This window comes from Cervus elaphus, chromosome 25 (assembly GCF_910594005.1).
Source record: "Cervus elaphus chromosome 25, mCerEla1.1, whole genome shotgun sequence".
Lineage (NCBI taxonomy): Eukaryota > Metazoa > Chordata > Mammalia > Artiodactyla > Cervidae > Cervus > Cervus elaphus.
In genome coordinates this window covers 33,631,418-33,649,420 of record NC_057839.1, presented here as the reverse complement: position 1 = coordinate 33,649,420, position 18,003 = coordinate 33,631,418, and the positions used below count along the sequence as shown (strand labels likewise).

The following is an 18,003-nucleotide window of genomic DNA, read 5'->3' as shown; positions in this document are numbered from 1 at the left end:
TATTGAAACATGTATGAAGAATATATTATCAGAAGTGGGTGGGTTTAGGTCCCATTAGTTTATTTTTATTTCCATTACTCTAGGAGGTGGATCCAAAAAGATACTGCTGTGATTTACATTAAGAGTGTTCTGCCTATATTTTCCTCTAGGAGTTTTATAATATATGGTCTTACATTTAGGTCTTTCAATCCATTTTGAGTTATTCTGTATACGGTATTAGAGAATGTTCTAATTTCACTCTTTTACACGTTTTCTAGCACCACTTCTTGAAGAGACTCTCTTCCATTGCATAGTCCTGCCTTCTTTGCCGTAGATTAATTCACCATAGATGCTTACATTTATTTCTGGGCTTCCTATGTGTTCTAGTGATCTAGTGTCTGTTTTCGGTCAGTACTATACTGCTCTGATTATTGTAGCTCTGTGGTATAGTCTGAAGTCAGGAAGCCCGATTTCTCCAGTTCTGTTTTTCTTACGATTGTTTTGGCTATTTGGGGGTCTTTTGTGTTTCCATACAAATTTTAAAATTATTTGTTCCAGTTCTGTGAAAAATGCCATTGTTAATTTGATAGGGATTACACTGAATCTGTAGATTGTCTTGGGTGGTATAGACATTTTATCAATGTTGATCTTTTAAATTCAAGAACATGGTATATCTTCCCAACTGTTTGTGTCATCTTCAAATTCTTTCATTCAGTGTCTTATAGTTTTCAGAGTACAGGTCTTTTGTCTCCTTTGGTAGGTTTACTCCTAGGTTTATTGTTTTTGATGTGATGGTAAATGGGATTGTTTCCTTAACTTCTCTAAAAGAAATTTCTCTAAACCTAATTAAACATAAGAGGTTTTGCAGAGCAAAGGAAATCATAAACAAAATGAAAAGACAACCTATGAACTGGGAGACAATATTTGAAAATGATGCTACTGACAAGGGATTAATTTCCAAAATTTACTAACAGTTCATGCAGCTCAATATAAAAAAAAAAATAACCCAATCAAAAATGGACAGAAGATCTAAGTAGACATTTCTCCAAAGAAGACATACAGATGGCCAAGAGGCACATGAAAAAATGCTCAAGATTGCTAATTATTAGAGAAATGCAAAACTATAATAAGATATTACCTCACAGCAGTCAGAATGGTCATTATTTAAAAAATGACCACAAATAACAAATGTTGGCAAAGATGTGGAGAAAAGGAACCCTTATACAATGTTGGTGGAAATGTAAATTGGTGCAGTCATTATGGAGAACAGTATAGTGGTTCCTTCAAAAACTAAAAGTAGAGTTACCATATGATACAACAATCCTACTCCTGGGCACATGTCCCAGGAAAAAAGATAAACACACCCCAGTGTTCAATGCAACACTATTACAATAGCCAAAACATGGAAGCAACCTAAAAGTCCATCTACAGATGAATGGATACAGATGTGATCTACCTATCTATCTATATATATACAATGGAATGTTACTCAGTCATAAAAAAGAATGAAATACTGCCATTTGCAGCAACATGGATGGACCTAGAGATTATCATACTAAGTGACATAAGTCAGAGAAAGACAAATACCATATTTTTTTCACTTGTATGTGAAATCTGAAAAAAAAAAAGATACAAAAGATACAAAGGGACTTATTTATGAAACAGAAATAGACCCACAGACATAGAAAACAAATTTATTGTTACCAAAGGGGAAAGAATCAAGGGGGTGGATAAATTAGGAGTTTAGGACTAATAGATACAAACTACTATAATAAAATAGATAACTAACAGGGACCTATTGTATAGCACAGGGAACTACACCCAATATTTCATTATAAACTATCAGGGAAAAGAATCTGAAAAAGAAAAAAAGAATATATACATATGTATACTGAATCACTTTATAGTACACCTGAAACTAACATAACATTATAAACCAACTGTACTTCAATAAAATTATTTTAATAAATTTTCTTTTTTAAAAAAGAGAGAAGGGGGTGGGTTTTCATGCAGGAAAAGGAGAACCCAAAAGAAAAAAAATTTCACAAATTTCTTCTAGCATTATTTACAGAAGTGAAACTGAATCTAGCCAACACTAAGTACTCCAATCACTAGAGGTATACTTTGTGGTGGAATAGAGATAATTCTATAGAATAGTTTAGATACAGAGGAGACAGTCAGCGAATATTTGCTGCATGAATGATGTCCAAAATCTCTCCTGGGCTAGTGAACTTCTTCCCTAATTCCATGCTCAACAGGCAACCCTCTGATATGTCTAAGATGACAAGGTCCCCTTTTCTTAGAAGGGGTATCCTAAATAACTGGCAAAACATTTCATTCTCAAGCAAAACTAATCCCTCACTGGCTCTGGTGCTGTCACAAAAATCTTGTGATTATGGTTAATGTGAGTCAGTCACAAAACCCCTAGGTGCACTATGAGACCTGTAAAACATATGGCCAACATAGGAAAACAGTGGTCCTGGCAAAACAGTATCCTCCTGGGGGAGTCCATCCTCGAGGCTAGTTCTATACCCTCTGTGATATTGCTAAATAGTTCCAAGTAACAGAAGAGCCTTACCTATAGGTAACACCCTTGTACCAAACCACTTTGACTAGTTCATGGTAGGAATATTCTTCTTCACCAAACTGTTCCTGTGAAAGTGAATCAGAAAAGCTCCACCTGTGAAGGACAAAAATCCAAACTATTAACTCTGCCTGCTTGATAGAATTACCTTTAGAAGTCAACAAAACAGTGCTGCTGTAGTAAGACTTATTTCTTGCTTATATTAGATTTAAAAAAAAGTAAAAATACAAAAGTACATTAGTGAAATTTAAAACTACAGTTGACCCTTGAACAACATGGGGGTGGGGGCACTGACCCCAGCTGTAGGGAAAGAGCAAATTAGCCAAGATGGCGTGGTCAGGCTCTCTCCCCATGGCCTCTTGCTCTTGTGCCGTTTTGTAAATAATGATTATGTAACAGCTGAGATCATTTATAATCATCAGGATTTTATAATCATCAGGAGGTACTTGCTTGGTCACGGGTTACTCTGTGCCATATGCCTGTATGAGCTCCACCATGAAAGCCCTGGCTGCTGCTGCATCAGGGTTACGTTGGAGGGGCATCATGGTCATGTTATATGAGGTCATGTTATGCCTGCGTTATGGCTACACTATGGTTATGTTATGGCTACACTATGGTTATGTTATGGCTGCTACTCCGGCTGCTGCATCAGCCAGGAGAGACGCTGTGTTATGCCAACCAGGAGAGAATAACGTGTCTGCCGTTTGTTCCTACAGCTCCTCAAGTCTTCTTCCAGCCTCTTAACTCATGCCTTGCCTATCCTAGGTTCAGCAAACAGTGTGAACAGCAAGACAACTGGTGCTGTGAACGGGATCAGCACTACACCAGTGCAGTAGGAAACCAAGTACTGTTATCTCTGTTTCAAAAACAAAGGAGCTGATAAATGACTCACCCACGGGCAGGAAGCTGAAACACTTTGGCTAAAATCAGGACTCAAACCCTAGTTCTGCTGATTCTACAAACTGTGATCTCTAATCAAACACAAACTCTCCCCCACATCTAGTAATTTAAAGATCTAAAAAATAAAAATGCAGGTACTATATTTATTGAAAAAAATCCGCATATAAGTGGACTCACATAGTTCAAATCTGTGTTGTCCAAGAGTCAACTGTAATCTTATTTTTTCACATATTTTCTTAGTATTTTTAATAATCTCATTGTTGAATCTCAGCATAAATACATGTTAAGTTTTACAAACCTTAAAAATTTAGGATTCAAATAATAAATATTTACTGAAATATGTATGGTGGGCCAGATATTGTGCTACACACACTGTGGATATTACACTCAAGAAAGCAGACATGGTCCCTGACCTCAGTGGAGGATTTTATCTAGCACAGATATTAAACAGTAGATACTGAACATAAAGAAAGGAGAACTACTGGATGCTATGGATTGTATGGGCTTCCCTGATGGCTCAGCAGTAAAGAATACCTATAATGCAAGAGACCCAGGAGACGTGGGTTTGATCCCTGGGTTGGGAAGATCCCCTGGAGAAGGAAATGGCAACCCACTCCAGTATTCTTGCCTGGGAAATCCCATGGACAAAGGAGCCTGGTGGGCTATACACCAAATGGTCGCAAGAGTCAGACACAACTGAGCGTGCACACACACTCTGGGCTTCTCTGGTGGCTCAGTGGTAAAGAATCTGCCTGTATACAGGAGATGTGGGTTCAATCCCTGGGTCAGGAAGATCCCTGGAAAAGGAAATGGAAACCCACTCCAGTACTCCTGTCTGGGAAATCCCATGGACAGAGGAGCCTGGCGGGCTACAGTCCATGGGGTCACGAGTCGGACACGACCCAGCAACTAAACCACCACCATGTATTGTATACAGTCTAGTCCTATCTAGGAAATGAGGCTTATGCTAAGACCTGGAAATGAGCATAAGTTAGTGAACTTAGAGGGAGAAAGGGAGTGTTCCAGGCACAGGAAAGAGCAGGTGGTAAAAGAAAGTGGTAAAAGAAAGCTTGGGCAAGCATTTGAGGGATGGTGAGAAGTTCAGTTTAGGGATTTCCCCAGTGGTTCAGTGGCTAAGATATCATGCTGCCAATTCAGGGACCTGGGTTTGATCCCTGGTAAGGGAACTAGATCCCATATGCTGCAACTAAAAAACATTCAGCATGCCACAACTAAGACCCAGCAAAGACAAACACACACACATATTAAAGTCCAGTTCAGTATAGAAGGAGCAAGGGCAAGAGTGGTGAGGATTACAGATCCAGGAATGGACCAGATAATGGAAGGCCTGTTAAGTTGTGTTTAAGGATAATCAAGTTATTGAGAAATTGTTCATTTGGAAGCGTTAATCTTTTCATGTATACTAACAATATTGGAATTCCCCACTCTAACTAGATAATCATGACAAGCCTAAAAATAGGTCCTGCATTTTGTTTTTCAGTAACAAATAAGTACTCAGAAAAGGACCTGAGATCATATCCCAATTCTTCAAGTACCAGCTGTGAGACTTCGGTTGGGTTAATATTTCCATGTCTCAATTTCCTCTACAGTGTGGGGAGTGATAATAGTACTTATCTCGAGGGGTGACTATGAGGATTAAATAGGTGAAGTATAACTGCACTTCACACAAAGCAGTGGTTTGTGCTAGCGATGATCATTATTACTACACCACTTACACAGCGTTCATGTTATAAATCTGTACCCATTAGGGTATCCATCTCTTAGTGATGGTAACAGGTTGGTACCTGGCCATCCGGAAGCCTCCCTGTGTTTACCCCTTTTGAAATGGACACATTCGTGCAGCTGCTCACGTGCTCAGCCACTCCAGCGTGTCCGGCTCTGGGGTAACCCTATGGATCACAGCCCGCCAGGCTCCTCTGTCCACGGGATTCTCCAGGCAAGAATACTGGAGTGGGCTGCCATGCTCTTCTCCAGGGGATCTCCCCGACCCAGGGTTTGAACCCACATCTCTTATGTCACCTTCACTGGTAGGCAGGATTTTTACCACTAGTGCCGCCTGGGAAGCCCAGACATATTTACACTGAGTTAACCAAAGACAAGGGTGTTCTCTGAGGCTGTGTATGAAGGAGGAACCCATGATCACAAGCTTGTCAGGTCCATGCTCTAGCAACAGAAGTTAACAGGTGCCACTGAGCAGCAGCTGACATGTCGTAGAGCTGGTTCCCACAGAATTCTGTGCCATCACTTACTGCACTTTAACAAAATTTTTGGTGACAGGGATCCTTACTAGACTCTAAGCTCCTAGAGAGCACAGACTCTGTCTTAGTCATCTCTACAGTCTCTGTGCTTAACAAAGTACCTAGTGTAGTATGTAAAGGAAGAAATATGAGTAACACATTAGCTAGGGACATTATTTCCTATCTATTATGAGCAAAGTTTAAGATCAACTGAACTTTCCTTATGCATGGTATCAGATGATTCAGATAGATAAATGATCCTCAGGTGAGGTCTGGTTTTGACAAAAGTGTTAGGACAAATAAGTCATTCTTCCATTACCTGTGCAAGTGTGGGGCAGGACAGCTCAGCAACAGGGCCTTGGGAAGAACAGAAACTTCTTTTCCTCTTTCCTCAGAAACATCAGAAGTTAACATTCTCTTCTGGGTGATATCTGCATCAATTCCAGACATACTCCTGATTTTATTATGAAAACGAAGTGCTAAAGACAAAGGGTATTTCCATTCCTCCGGACAGGAGGCCACAGACCAGCACTGCTTTACCCATGTGTATACACATGTGTCTTTCGTACCAGGTGAAGATCGCACCTCCCTCCCTTCGGCTGCATTCACACAACTCTTCTCTGAAAGTCCTTCGGATTTCATGATCTGATGATAAAGTTCATTTTCTTTATTCTTCAGTTTTCTTTGTCCTGATAAACTTCCATGTGTACAGATTTTGCCAGCTTTTTCAACCTGTTTGTCCTTTTTGCCTTTATTATTTTTTTCGGACACTACTATAGATGAGTCTGGCTTCTGGCTTACTTTACACAAAAAATGTACTGTAAATTCATGCTGAGATTTGGGCAGGCAAAGGTATGCGTGACCATCTAAAGATGATATCCTCACAGTGCCATTCTGCATACAGGTCATGCCATCATCAGTGTCAAGACTGGGCCATCTCACTTCTGAGACATCAATCAAGATACGCTGAGATGAGGGGGAAAAAAGGAATGGTATTTTCTGTTAACAATCCACGTTTTCCATCCATTTGATACTTAACATATTATGGAAGCAAGCTCTTAAAAGTTTTGTCCTTTACCATTTAGAAAGAATGAAAAATGTCAATCTATATATGGTTTTCCAGAGAACATTTGATATTATTATCTCTCTCAGAAAAGTAGAGACAAAACACACACACACACTGACAAACAGGACAGAAAAGAAAAACAAAAATCATCTTGATTATTTTTAATGTCAAACATATTCTGATTTAAAGTGTACAATGCATCAGAGATACATAGATTTGCGGCCCTTCCCAAAAAGTCTATTCTGAAAAAAGAATATAAATGAGAGAAGACCAGCACAACTATATGAAAAAGCAATCACACAGTAAATGGTATGGAACTAGCATAAAAATCATCAACAGAACAATTTAGAGAATAAAGAAACAGACTCAACCATATCGTAAAATGTTACATATGGTAACATAAGGTTTTCAGAACAAGGGGGTAAAGGGAGAATTAAGTATTTAACAAATGGTACTGAAATTATTCAATAGCATTGGGAAATGCTATCTCAAAGGATTATCACATGGACTAAATAGGATAACATATATAAGGTACTTGTCCTACAGAGGTACATCACACACTAAAATAAATTCCAGGTGCCTTAAAAGGTAACATTTAAAAAAACAATCAAATTGCTCAAAGGTAAACTGATCTGAACCAACAGGAAACAGATTTGTAATAGGTAACGGGGCTTGCTGCATCTTTTCATATAAGATAAAAACAGTGAGTGTCATATAACAGTCTTTTAATCAGTTAAGCTTGTCAAATCACACATTTCATCCTCCATTTATATAAAACCTTAAACTTACAAAAACTATTGTCAAGAAAGCCTTGTAAATTTACAATGCTGTCTGTGTGTACAGATGTTAGTGTGCTAAAATTAAGGGCAGTAGTCACGTCATTTGCAGCAACATGGACGCAACTAGAGATTATCATACTAAGTGAAGTAAGCCAGACACAGAAAGACAAATACCATACGATAGCACTTACATGTGGAATCTAAACTGTGGCACCAATGAACCTACTTACAAAACAGAAACAGACTCACAGACACAGAGATCAGACTTGGTGAGGGAGTGGGGGAGGGATGGACTGACTGGGAAGTTGAGGTTGGTAGATGCAAACTATTACATTAGAATGGATAAACAATGGATACTGCATAGCACAGGGAACCAAAGCCAATCTGCTGGGATAAACCATAATGGAAAAGAATATTTTTAAAAATGTATATACATGTAAAGCTGAGTTATTCTGCTCTACAGCGGAGACAGCAGAGACTAACACAATATTGTAAATCAACTATACTTCAATTAAAAGAAATATAAAAAATTTTAAAAGGCCAGTATTCATTGATGGCAAAGCTGCTTTATAAGGATGATCAGTTAAGACAATTGTTTTTTCTAGACTTAGACTATCGAATGCAGCATCAGCAGCATGCTATGTAGTTTCAGTGAATTGTCACTCAAAAGATATAGTGGAAAAATGGCCCTGTAAACTAAGTTACTGGCTTACAATTTTTGACTCCTGTGCCATCAGACAATATAATAGAAAATTACTCAGCAGGCAGGCAAACATCATGTCTATAGCAGAAAGTGGTTAAGAGCCAGTCTTCAGAGTCAGATAGACTGGGTTCAGATCCTGACTTTGCCATTTAGAAAAATTTCATGGACAAATTAGGTAAACTCTCTGAGATTTAGTTCTCTCATCTGTAAAAAGGGGCTGGTAGTAGTCAATACACCTGTTCTGATTGTTTGAACATCCATTTTGATTAGCAGATACCCATGCCATATTGAAGCTATTAAATTTTTCTATATCATTCCTAGAACTTGGCACATAGTAACCCCTCAAGAAATGATGGCTATTATTACTCCTAAAAGTTGAAAATAGAATAAAAGAATAAAACGTGTATACCCATAAGTAATTACACATCTCTCCTACACATTAACTACACATAAGCTACTGAAAATGGCCACATAATTTCTTAATTTTGATACCTTTGAGAATCAGGAAATCACCAATCTATAAAGTTCTGAGTATAATCCTCTGATACAAAAAAGAGAAAAGGGAAAAAAGGCACAGAGATACACTATGTAACTTCTGTGTCTCAAGGAACAAAATATCAGCTGAAAATGTCAGTCTGTTGAAATGTACGGCCTATGCATTGTATAGCAACATGTCTATGCTCAGTGTCATGAAGAAAAAAACCTAAATATTAAACTACCTGTTTGTAATCACTTGTCCTCAAATATTTGTTTTAAAAATGAGGTTTAAAAAATATTACCGTTTTCACTTCAGAAGGTATGATGCTTTCAGATAAAAAAGGACAGGTAGCAAAAGAGTTACGAAAATCGAGGGCTCGTTGTAACTGCTCCTACAAAAAAAAAACCCAAAGTAATTTTAAAAAATGATTTGAATATCAATTTAGAATGACAGTAATCCAGAATACTAGCCACTTTCTGTATTCTGGACACCTCAACAGTATTTTAGTATGAAAAAGAGTAGTTTTTGTGCCATCTTTACTTACTCGGTAAGCGCTAATAACAAAGTGTGTCCTTTGGCGAATTCTTTCCGGCTGTTGTAAAGGATGTGCTGAAATAGGAGGTGCCTTTTCAAATAAAAATTCAGAGCCACAGGGAGAAAGCTGCAATCTGGAACCATCAATATATTGCACTTGCACTGAATCATCTTCATAAAGTACCATTTGCACTTCAGCCGCCATTACTGTGACTGTTGACAAAATTTCCTCCCAAGGCAAAGGCTGAAGGAAATAGCAAATACAGTAGCACCAATAGTTCTCTTCACATACAAAAGTTCTATCAAAATAAATGGATGAACATAAGCAAAACACACTGCCACTGAGCTTACTTTTTTGGATGAAAAGTGATTATCTTACCCTGATCTGACCTGAATACCTTGATTAATCCCGAGGGCTTTACCTCAGTAGTGTGGGAAGATAATTGGGAGGGAGAAGACAGCCCACCAAGTTATAACTGCCCTTATCATTTTAGTAGCTTTACTTCTGAAGTTTAACTTCTGAAAATTGGATGCTCAGGATCTCACTTCAAATAACAAGCAAATTCCATCTTTGCAAAAAAAATACATCAAATCAGAGACTTCCCTGGTGCTCCAGTGGCTAAGACTCCACGCTCTCAACGCAGGAGTCCCGGGTTTGATCCTTGGTCAGGAAATTAGATCCCACATGCTGCAAACAAGACCTGGGGCAGTCAAATAAATAAATAAACATTTTTAAAAAAGAAGAAGAAAAATGTAGCAAATCATCTGTAGTACATGTAAAAGGGGGGCCAAAAGTAACTATTTGGCCCACTTGAAAATAACACCTGGATTCCTGTCACTAGCCTGGCATTACGGAAGTAGCTCCACGTCATAACTCAGAAAGCTAACTAACCACCTAGTGAATTAGATTCATCTTGTTCACTGAATTCAATTTCCTCCTCTTTACCTCTAAAATGTCTCTGTATTCTCACCTATGCTTTCCACATAGGTATGATGGAAGGGGAATGAAAGGGTTGGGTTCCATTCACACTCTCCCAGTTCCTAGCGTTGTTTCCTTATTTGTAAAATGGGGGTAGTGATAGGATTGCTGTGAGGATTAAATGAGACAACATATGTAACAGTGCCAGTAGTGTGAATGTTGCTTTGCAGGAGCTCAATAAATTTTATAATTCTTTCTAAAACTAACTGCATCCCCTACTAGGACATTATCTCCTTCTGTTACCCAGGTGATCAAGTTTCACCTGACCGAAAAAAAAAAAAAAACCAAGTAGTAACTTTCCATAGATACCGTTTTCTCCAGCTTACCTCTGTTTCCTACCAATAAACCTCTCAGGTATAGTATTCACTGTGTCAACTTTCTTTTTTCTTTTGGCCGAGCTTCGAGGCATCCAAGATCTCAGTTCACTGATGAGGGATCCAACCCAAGCCCCCTGCATTGGGAACATGAATCTTAATCACTGGACTGCGAGGCAAGTCCCAGCGTTCACTTTCTCTCCCAACAATCTTCAGTGCATTGCAATCTCAGCTTTCTCTGTCACCTCACTACTGAAATTGTTTCACAATGGTCACCAGTATCTTCCTACACCCGATGACTTCCGTCTTCATCCTACTAAACTAGCCAATATGTGATGGTGTTGTCTGTCTTCCTTTGCACCAAACTCTCTTCTTCTGCCTTTTATGTAAAAGGGTTGGGGGTGCCATGGTCCCTCCCCCCAACCCCCTCTATATCTGTTCTTCTTAATAGTTTAACCACTGCTTCTTCACCATTCTCTTAAATCAAGGGATTCATCAACACCTGACCTTAGTTAGTCCCCATTTTATCTCTTCTTACTAGATACCCTTATGTTGCTTTTATGCCCACCCTTAAAAGGCTTTTATGCCTTTTTAAAAAATCTTACGCATTTCACTGTATGTAATTAGCTACATATGATATAGCCTACAATCTTTGGCGGAGTATGTCAATATATAAATATTAAACCACATGATCTCTCCTGAGGAAATTCACACAACTTTAATCATTCTCTTTCTCTAGAGAGCTTCCAAATTTACCTGACCTCTCTCCAGAGCATCCAGCTGCCTGCAGGACCTTTCTCCATGTCCCGGTTCCACAGATAAATCAAACTCAACATCACTTCCACTCAAGGAAGACTTATGTTAATACCCTCGAATTCACTTTCATTCTTAACTCCCTCAAGGCCAATCTACAAACAGTAGCTAGCAGGACCTTGTAACATAAAAATGATATTTAACCCCTTCTGCACTTTTGCACTTAGAATAAAATCCACTTAGAATAAAATCCAGATTCTTAACCACAGCCTATAAAAGCCATATAATCTGCACCTATCTACTTCCATGTCTTCTCCTAACTCTCTCCTTGTTCAGGACACTTTAGCTACATTGGCTTTTTTAATGTTTGTTTGTTTTTTTTAAGAAGCTGTAACGCATCTCAGAACCTTTGCACTGTTCTTTTTGCCAGCATGCCATTTCCCCGACTCATCACATGACTGGCTCTTTGACACCAATAATATCTCAGCACAAATATCTAACTTCCTCAAAGGCCTAAACTTACCAGTTAAAAGTTGTTCCCAACCATGACTTTTTATCCATTTAATCGTTTTTCTTCATAACATCTATTACTATCAAAATGGGTTCTATTTATGTACTTGCTTTTTGTCTTTTTTCATGGGACTTCCCTGGTGGCTCAGATGATAAAGAATCTGCCTGCAATGCAGGAGACCCGGGTTCGATCCCAGGGTCATGGACAAAAACTCAAGGAGAGCAGGGACTTCATCTTTCTTAATTACAATTGTACCCCTGGCATCTAAAACAATACTTGGCCAATAATAATAAGGGTGCAATAACTATTAAGTCATAAATATATAAGTAATATATAAGAATATATAAGTAAATTTTAAAATTCTTGCTCCTCCTGAATTGCAATTTGAGTCAACGGCATCTCAATTTGACTTCTTAGTGTTTCTCTTCACACCCTTGTGACAAGTCCTGTTGATTCAGTATGTCTCTCCCATAAATCTGGCTCTTCCTTTTCTATTTCTGGTCAACTTTTCTCTCCACTCCTATAAACTGTCTGGGACCTTTTCCCAGTTTTCCCCCCTCTCCAATCCATTTCCAGTATTCCCCTCATTGGTAATTTTCCACACCCCAGACCATACCAACCACTTTACATCACTTGTTTACAAACTTGTTAACGGGCAATAAATATCACAGCATTAAGCATATTTATATTGCGGCTATATGTATCCTATATATATACGAGGTCTACTTGCTATTTCAGAAAAAAACAGGTGCACACAGTCGAAAAATATATTTTCTCATACCAACTGGGAAAAGGCCTCTATCTTAAGCCAAGATTTTTTTTCCAACAGCTTATTCTGGTATAATTGTTGCTTGGATTATTTAAATAATCAAGCAGACACAAGAAACAGAATATCTTAAGTTCCTGCCATCATTAATAATAATAATAATCTGGCTCCAGCCCACATTGCCAGCGTCATGTCTACTTTGATCAAAAAATTTGTTCTCGACATTAACGGGAACTTCATCAAACGCCTTTCTACAGAAAAAGCCTCATCCAAACCACCAACGTCTTCGACTCACACAGCAAGCAGTTCTGAGCTTTAAAGTCGTGGAAACGAGGCCAATCAATGGCCCTTGTGCTTTAGTTTGCCAAAATACTCGGAGTAGCAGCTTGTTCTCCTGCCTACGACGCTTCTCGAGGAGTATTTCTTGAATTTGACAAGTTACCAGCAAGTGATGTTTCTCGATGAAAGAAAAGTCATAACCGAGAGGAGTTAAGGCTACAGGGAGGTTTGGCGGCCTCTCGTCAAGTCCGAGTAGCCGGAGACAGCGGCAGCTGCGACCGCGAAGACGAACCGAAGGCAAACAAACTGCCGCAATTCAAACCTTCCCGCACCCTAGGAAACCCGCCCGTTTTACAAAGGGAGACCGGAAGTCCTGACCTAACCGAGCCCTCCTCTCGCAAAGGGCGGGACCGGAAGTAGGGGAGGCAGGGGCTCTCAGTCCGGAAGTTGGTCTGATACTGTCCGGCTTTTACTTCCGGCACCCCCCACCCCCGCCCCGCCCAAGGAACCGGCCAGACCTGGTTGTGCTAAAGGTGGTGAGGACGCACGTTCTGATGCTCTAGCCGAGAAAGCTAAAGATTTGGAATTTAGTGGCGTGATACTATTTAAATAATCTAAACAATTATACGTCAATAAAGCGGTTAAAAAAAAAAAACTTGACCGAAGATAGAGACCTCTGCTTTCCTAGTTTGATGTCAGAAAATGTCGTTCAGCTTTCTTTGCACCTTTAAAATTTTTGTTTACGATAGCAAGTGGACGCGTCTGCTATATTTATTGCCACTGAAACAAACATTTGTGGAGAGTCTATGTACTAGGCGTGCTGTGGATAAAGAAGGGAACGCGATCCATGGTCGAGGACGGGGGCTAGAGATTAACTGGAAAGAAACGACTAGACAATAATTTAATCACAAGTTTGGTAAATGTTCCTAAAATAAAATACAGAGGTCTGTGAGAGTTTATGTGTGCGAGTCGCTCAGTCGTGTCCGACTCTTTGCGACCCCATGGACTGTAGGGCTCCAGGCTCCTCTTTCAGTAAATTCTTCAGGCAGGAATACTGGAGTGGGTTGCCATTGCCTTCACCAGAAGATCTTCCCCACCCAGGTATCGAGCCAGAATCTCTTGCATTGCAGGTGGATTCTTTACCGTCTGAGGCACCAGGGAAGCCCTGGTGAGAGTTTATAGCGGGCGACCTAAACCGCGGTTCCATGGTGGCTCAGCTGGTAAAGAATCTGCCTGCAATGCGAGAATCTTACTTGGTTGGGAAGATCCCCTGGAGAAGGGAATGGCTACCCACTCAAGTATTCTGGTCTGGAGAATTCCAGGGAATGTATAGTCTGTGAGGTCGCAGGGTCGGACACCACTGAGCAACTTTCACTTTAATCCAGGCTGAGGAAATATTTCCACTGAAATCCAGAGTTAAGTAGGTGTTAGCTAAATACAGTAGAGGGGGAAAGTGTTTCAAGGTGAGGTTACGGCATATGTTAAGGCCCTGAGGTCCAAAGGAAAAATCTGGCCCCTCCCTTAAAAGTGTTGAAAGAAAGCCAGTTTGTTCTAAGTATGCTTAAAGAGGATAAAGAGACTCTTCTTGTGGGAGAGAAGCTTGAAACTGGATTATAGAGATAGGCAATACAGGTTTATGAATTATTTACCTTATCTTAAAAGCAGTGGTAAACTATTACAAGGGCTTTAAACAAAAGGTGGCAGCACTAAGGGATTGAGAGAAATATGACTCCTTAAATTCATCTCCATTTTAGGAATTCTGATATGCAAACTGACTTCAATCTTTTGTAAGGTGTAATAACCTCAAATAACCATGATCTGTAACCTCAGTTTTATTACACACTGCTAACTTAGGTTCTATCAAAACCCATCTTTTCCCCCTTCCACTGTGTTAAGAAACTCCTATATATGAATTTTGTCTACTAGAGGGGTTTGGTGGTACTTTTTGCATTGGATTTTTTTTTGCCAATCCAATACTTTAGAAAAATTCCTGCAAGTGCTGAATGGAGAATGAATTGAAGGATATGAGAACAGATGTGTGGCTCTTTCAAAAGGCTTTTGAAAGAGCAACAGCAGAGATGAGGGCAGTTCAGACTCAAGACTAGACAGTGAGAATGGAGAACACAGTTCCAATATTTAGATCAACACTTAAATCTTGGGGATGACTTAACATCAAGAGTTAAAACAATTCCAGGGGTTTCTGGTTGGGGAAAGTGGATAGGTGTCAGTGCCCTCAATGAGAGGCGGGTGTAAGAACAAGTTCAGGGAATAATAGTATGACAAATTTTGTGAGACCTCTCAGTGGAAACACCTTAGTAAAGGTCTAGAATCAGGATATTAGAAATAAATATGGAGGTCAGCAGTGATACTGACCTCCATATTTATTTGAAAGTGACAGCTGCTAATTGAAGCTTTGGGAGAAGATGCTAGTCCAAGGATATTGTGACATGAGAAAAGAATGCTCGGGATTGAGCTTTGAGGAACACCAGTACTGAACATGAGAAACAGCACAAAGCTATGGAGGAAGCAAGCCGTTGTCTTCTAGATGCCTGTGTGTGTGTTAGTTGCTCAGTTGTGTTGGACTCTTTGTGACCCACACAGACCAGAGCCCATCACGCTCCTCTGTCCATGGAATTCTCCAGGGAAGGATACTGGAGTGAGTTACCTGTGCCCTCCTCCAGGGGTTGAACCCACATCTCCTGGGTCTCCTGCATTGGCAGGCAGGTTCTTTACCACTAACGCCACTTGGGATGTTTTCAATTTTGGTGTTGACAGTGTCAGATATTGCCTAGAGAACAAGCTAAAGAATTAAGTGTTTATTCAATTAAATGGCATGGATGTCATCATTGACTGTAACAAGGGCTGTTGTATATACTAGTGGCAGAATATATAGTGGGTTTGAAGAGCAAATAGGTAGGGACGTCTGATGAGGAAGCAGAGACAGGACTGTTATTGGGGAGAAATGTGAGGGCCAGATTTCTTTTGATGAGAGGAATGGCATATTCAAACTCATGCAAAGGGCCATGGAGAAATATTTTTTTTAAAAAATACAGACCAAGTAAGAACAGAGTTTGTGAGAGTGAGAGGGCAGGGAGTTCAAGCACATGTTGGAAAACTATTCTTTAATAACAGGAGGGATACTTCCTATAGAGGAAGAGGAGGGATGAAGCATATTCAGATGCATTTGTGAACATCTCTCTGATGACTTTTTTTTTTCTGTGAAGCAAATCATCAGGGAATAAAGAGGCAGACAGAGTCGAGTCTCTGAATTGAGCAAGAGAATGAAGAATCACAGTTAAGATTACTGGCAGCCTAAATGAAGGTGGTGACTATGGATTTACAGTAGTACAAACCTAACAGAAAACCATCTCCCACAGCCTGGATGCAGCAGCAGTGTCCAGTTCACCCCGGGCTGGCATTTTGCTAGGCTGACACAATACGGCAGTAGTACATGCCCTTAAATGATTTGTATCTGCTAAGGTCTAGTCAGCTAAAGACCACTGGGCTGAAGCCTGTGGTCTGACAGAATATTTGATGTGTAAGCAAGGAAGTACACTTCAAATGGGGCTCTCCACAGGGGGAGGAGCGCATCTTCCTTGTAAGGTCTGGGCTCCTGCTGAGGAATTCTGAGGAAGCTCTAAGGGGAGAGAGACCAGTTCCTGGTTGGATGCTCTTTCTGTAGCAGGGTTAGAAACAGGGTTTAACTAAGGGACTGGCTGCTATCCTGAGGTGAGGGCAGTTTAGCAACTGGGTATCCCCAGAAAGATGGATGAGAACTGCAAAAGCAGGTCTCGAAGCATCACTGATAACAAAGCCCTGGTCACACACACACTGGGGTTCATGACCTCGGGAAAAACATTTCCTATTAAGCTGCAGCTGGCTTTATCTGTGTCTGTCCTCCCGGCTTGATTAACAGGCAGGGCTGCTGCTTTTTCAGTTTAAGCTGATTTTCAGTCCTGGATAGGTTTTCACTCTTACATCAAGCATCCTCTCTTAATAAATGTGACAATTCTTAAAAAAAAAACTGACAACTTAATCCATACACTACTGTCCTCATGACAGATAAGACTGAATAAAATACCTAATCACAGAATTCCCCTGCTTTCTGACAGCATCCAGGCTAGAGCAAATCTCCAGTTTCTTCAGCCCTCTCCCAAATTATCCAACCAAAGCCCCAATCCCACAATAGGTTCTTTTGAACACTTTTACTGACATAGCCTACAGTTCCCCATGGTGGATACTCTACCTCTCGACAAGTACTGAACTCAACATATTCAGGTACAGGTGTGGCCCCGGTAGTCTCTGGCTGCAGGGCACTGACAATACAGACAGAGGGTCTGAGTTAATGACACGACTTCCAAGACTAATATCTGCACTTTGTTACAAGACTAACATTCACTGGCACCATTGTGTCCTTGCTCATTAAAGATTTGTACTAATAATCCCTGTTACAAAAGATGTACGGATCTGTATTTCTGTTGAAGACATGGCAATCCTAAAGACCAACTCTTCCTTTCACTATGCACTGCTGCAGTTTTAAAACATGTCCACACGTTCCTTAAAGGCCTCCTATCTGATATGGCTTTTTAGCGAGCTACTCAGAACCCAGAGAGACTGTCGCAGAAGCAGTGCTGCTTGCAGCTTCCGAATGCAGCCTCTTCCTGGGTACTTTGCAATGCCCCCTCTTAACCAGCTGTCATGTTGTGAGAAGTCTAAGCCACGTGGACAGGCCAGGTGTATGTGCTTCAGGTCACCTCAGCCCAGTCATCAGTCATGTGCGTGAAGACAACTCTAGAAGATTACAGCAGCCAGCTGTTCCAGCCACCCCTAGTCCTTACTTTTCCCAAAAGATGCAGACTAGAAAAATAGTACCCTTCTTGTACCCTGTCCAAATTCCTAAGCCACAGAAACATGAGCATGATAAAATGGTTATTGTTTGGGTGGTTACTTAAGTAGCACCAATAACTGGAACATACTGATCCTACTGCTAGCTATCCTAAGTATAGCATATTGGTAACATTTAGTAGATAAAACTGGGTGGTTATTCACAGAGCAACTGCACAAAGTTTAAAGTATATTCAGTGAGCATATTCCTGGCCTCAGCCTAACGTCCAGGCCTT

At 40.2% G+C, this 18,003-nt stretch overlaps 1 protein-coding gene across 5 annotated transcripts in view; it reads right to left on the bottom strand.

Annotated features, from left to right (window-relative positions):
- C25H5orf34 (chromosome 25 C5orf34 homolog) overlaps positions 1-13,315 on the bottom strand; it is a 30,508-nt gene extending 17,193 nt beyond the window's left edge. The window contains exons 1-7 of one of the 5 annotated variants that reach the window (XM_043887344.1): positions 12,900-13,315; positions 10,587-10,711; positions 9,661-9,982; positions 9,292-9,525; positions 9,049-9,138; positions 6,041-6,687; positions 2,558-2,659 (exon numbers count right to left, since the gene is read on the bottom strand). In XM_043887344.1, the coding sequence (XP_043743279.1) occupies positions 2,558-2,659; positions 6,041-6,687; positions 9,049-9,138; positions 9,292-9,486 (1,034 nt within the window). In that variant the 5' untranslated portion in view covers positions 9,487-9,525; positions 9,661-9,982; positions 10,587-10,711; positions 12,900-13,315. Of the gene's footprint in view, positions 1-2,557; positions 2,660-6,040; positions 6,688-9,048; positions 9,139-9,291; positions 9,983-10,586; positions 10,712-12,899 lie in introns of all 5 variants that reach the window. The other 4 variants (XM_043887345.1, XM_043887346.1, XM_043887342.1 and 1 more) reach the window with 4 other exon arrangements.
- Positions 13,316-18,003: the final 4,688 nt, after the last annotated feature.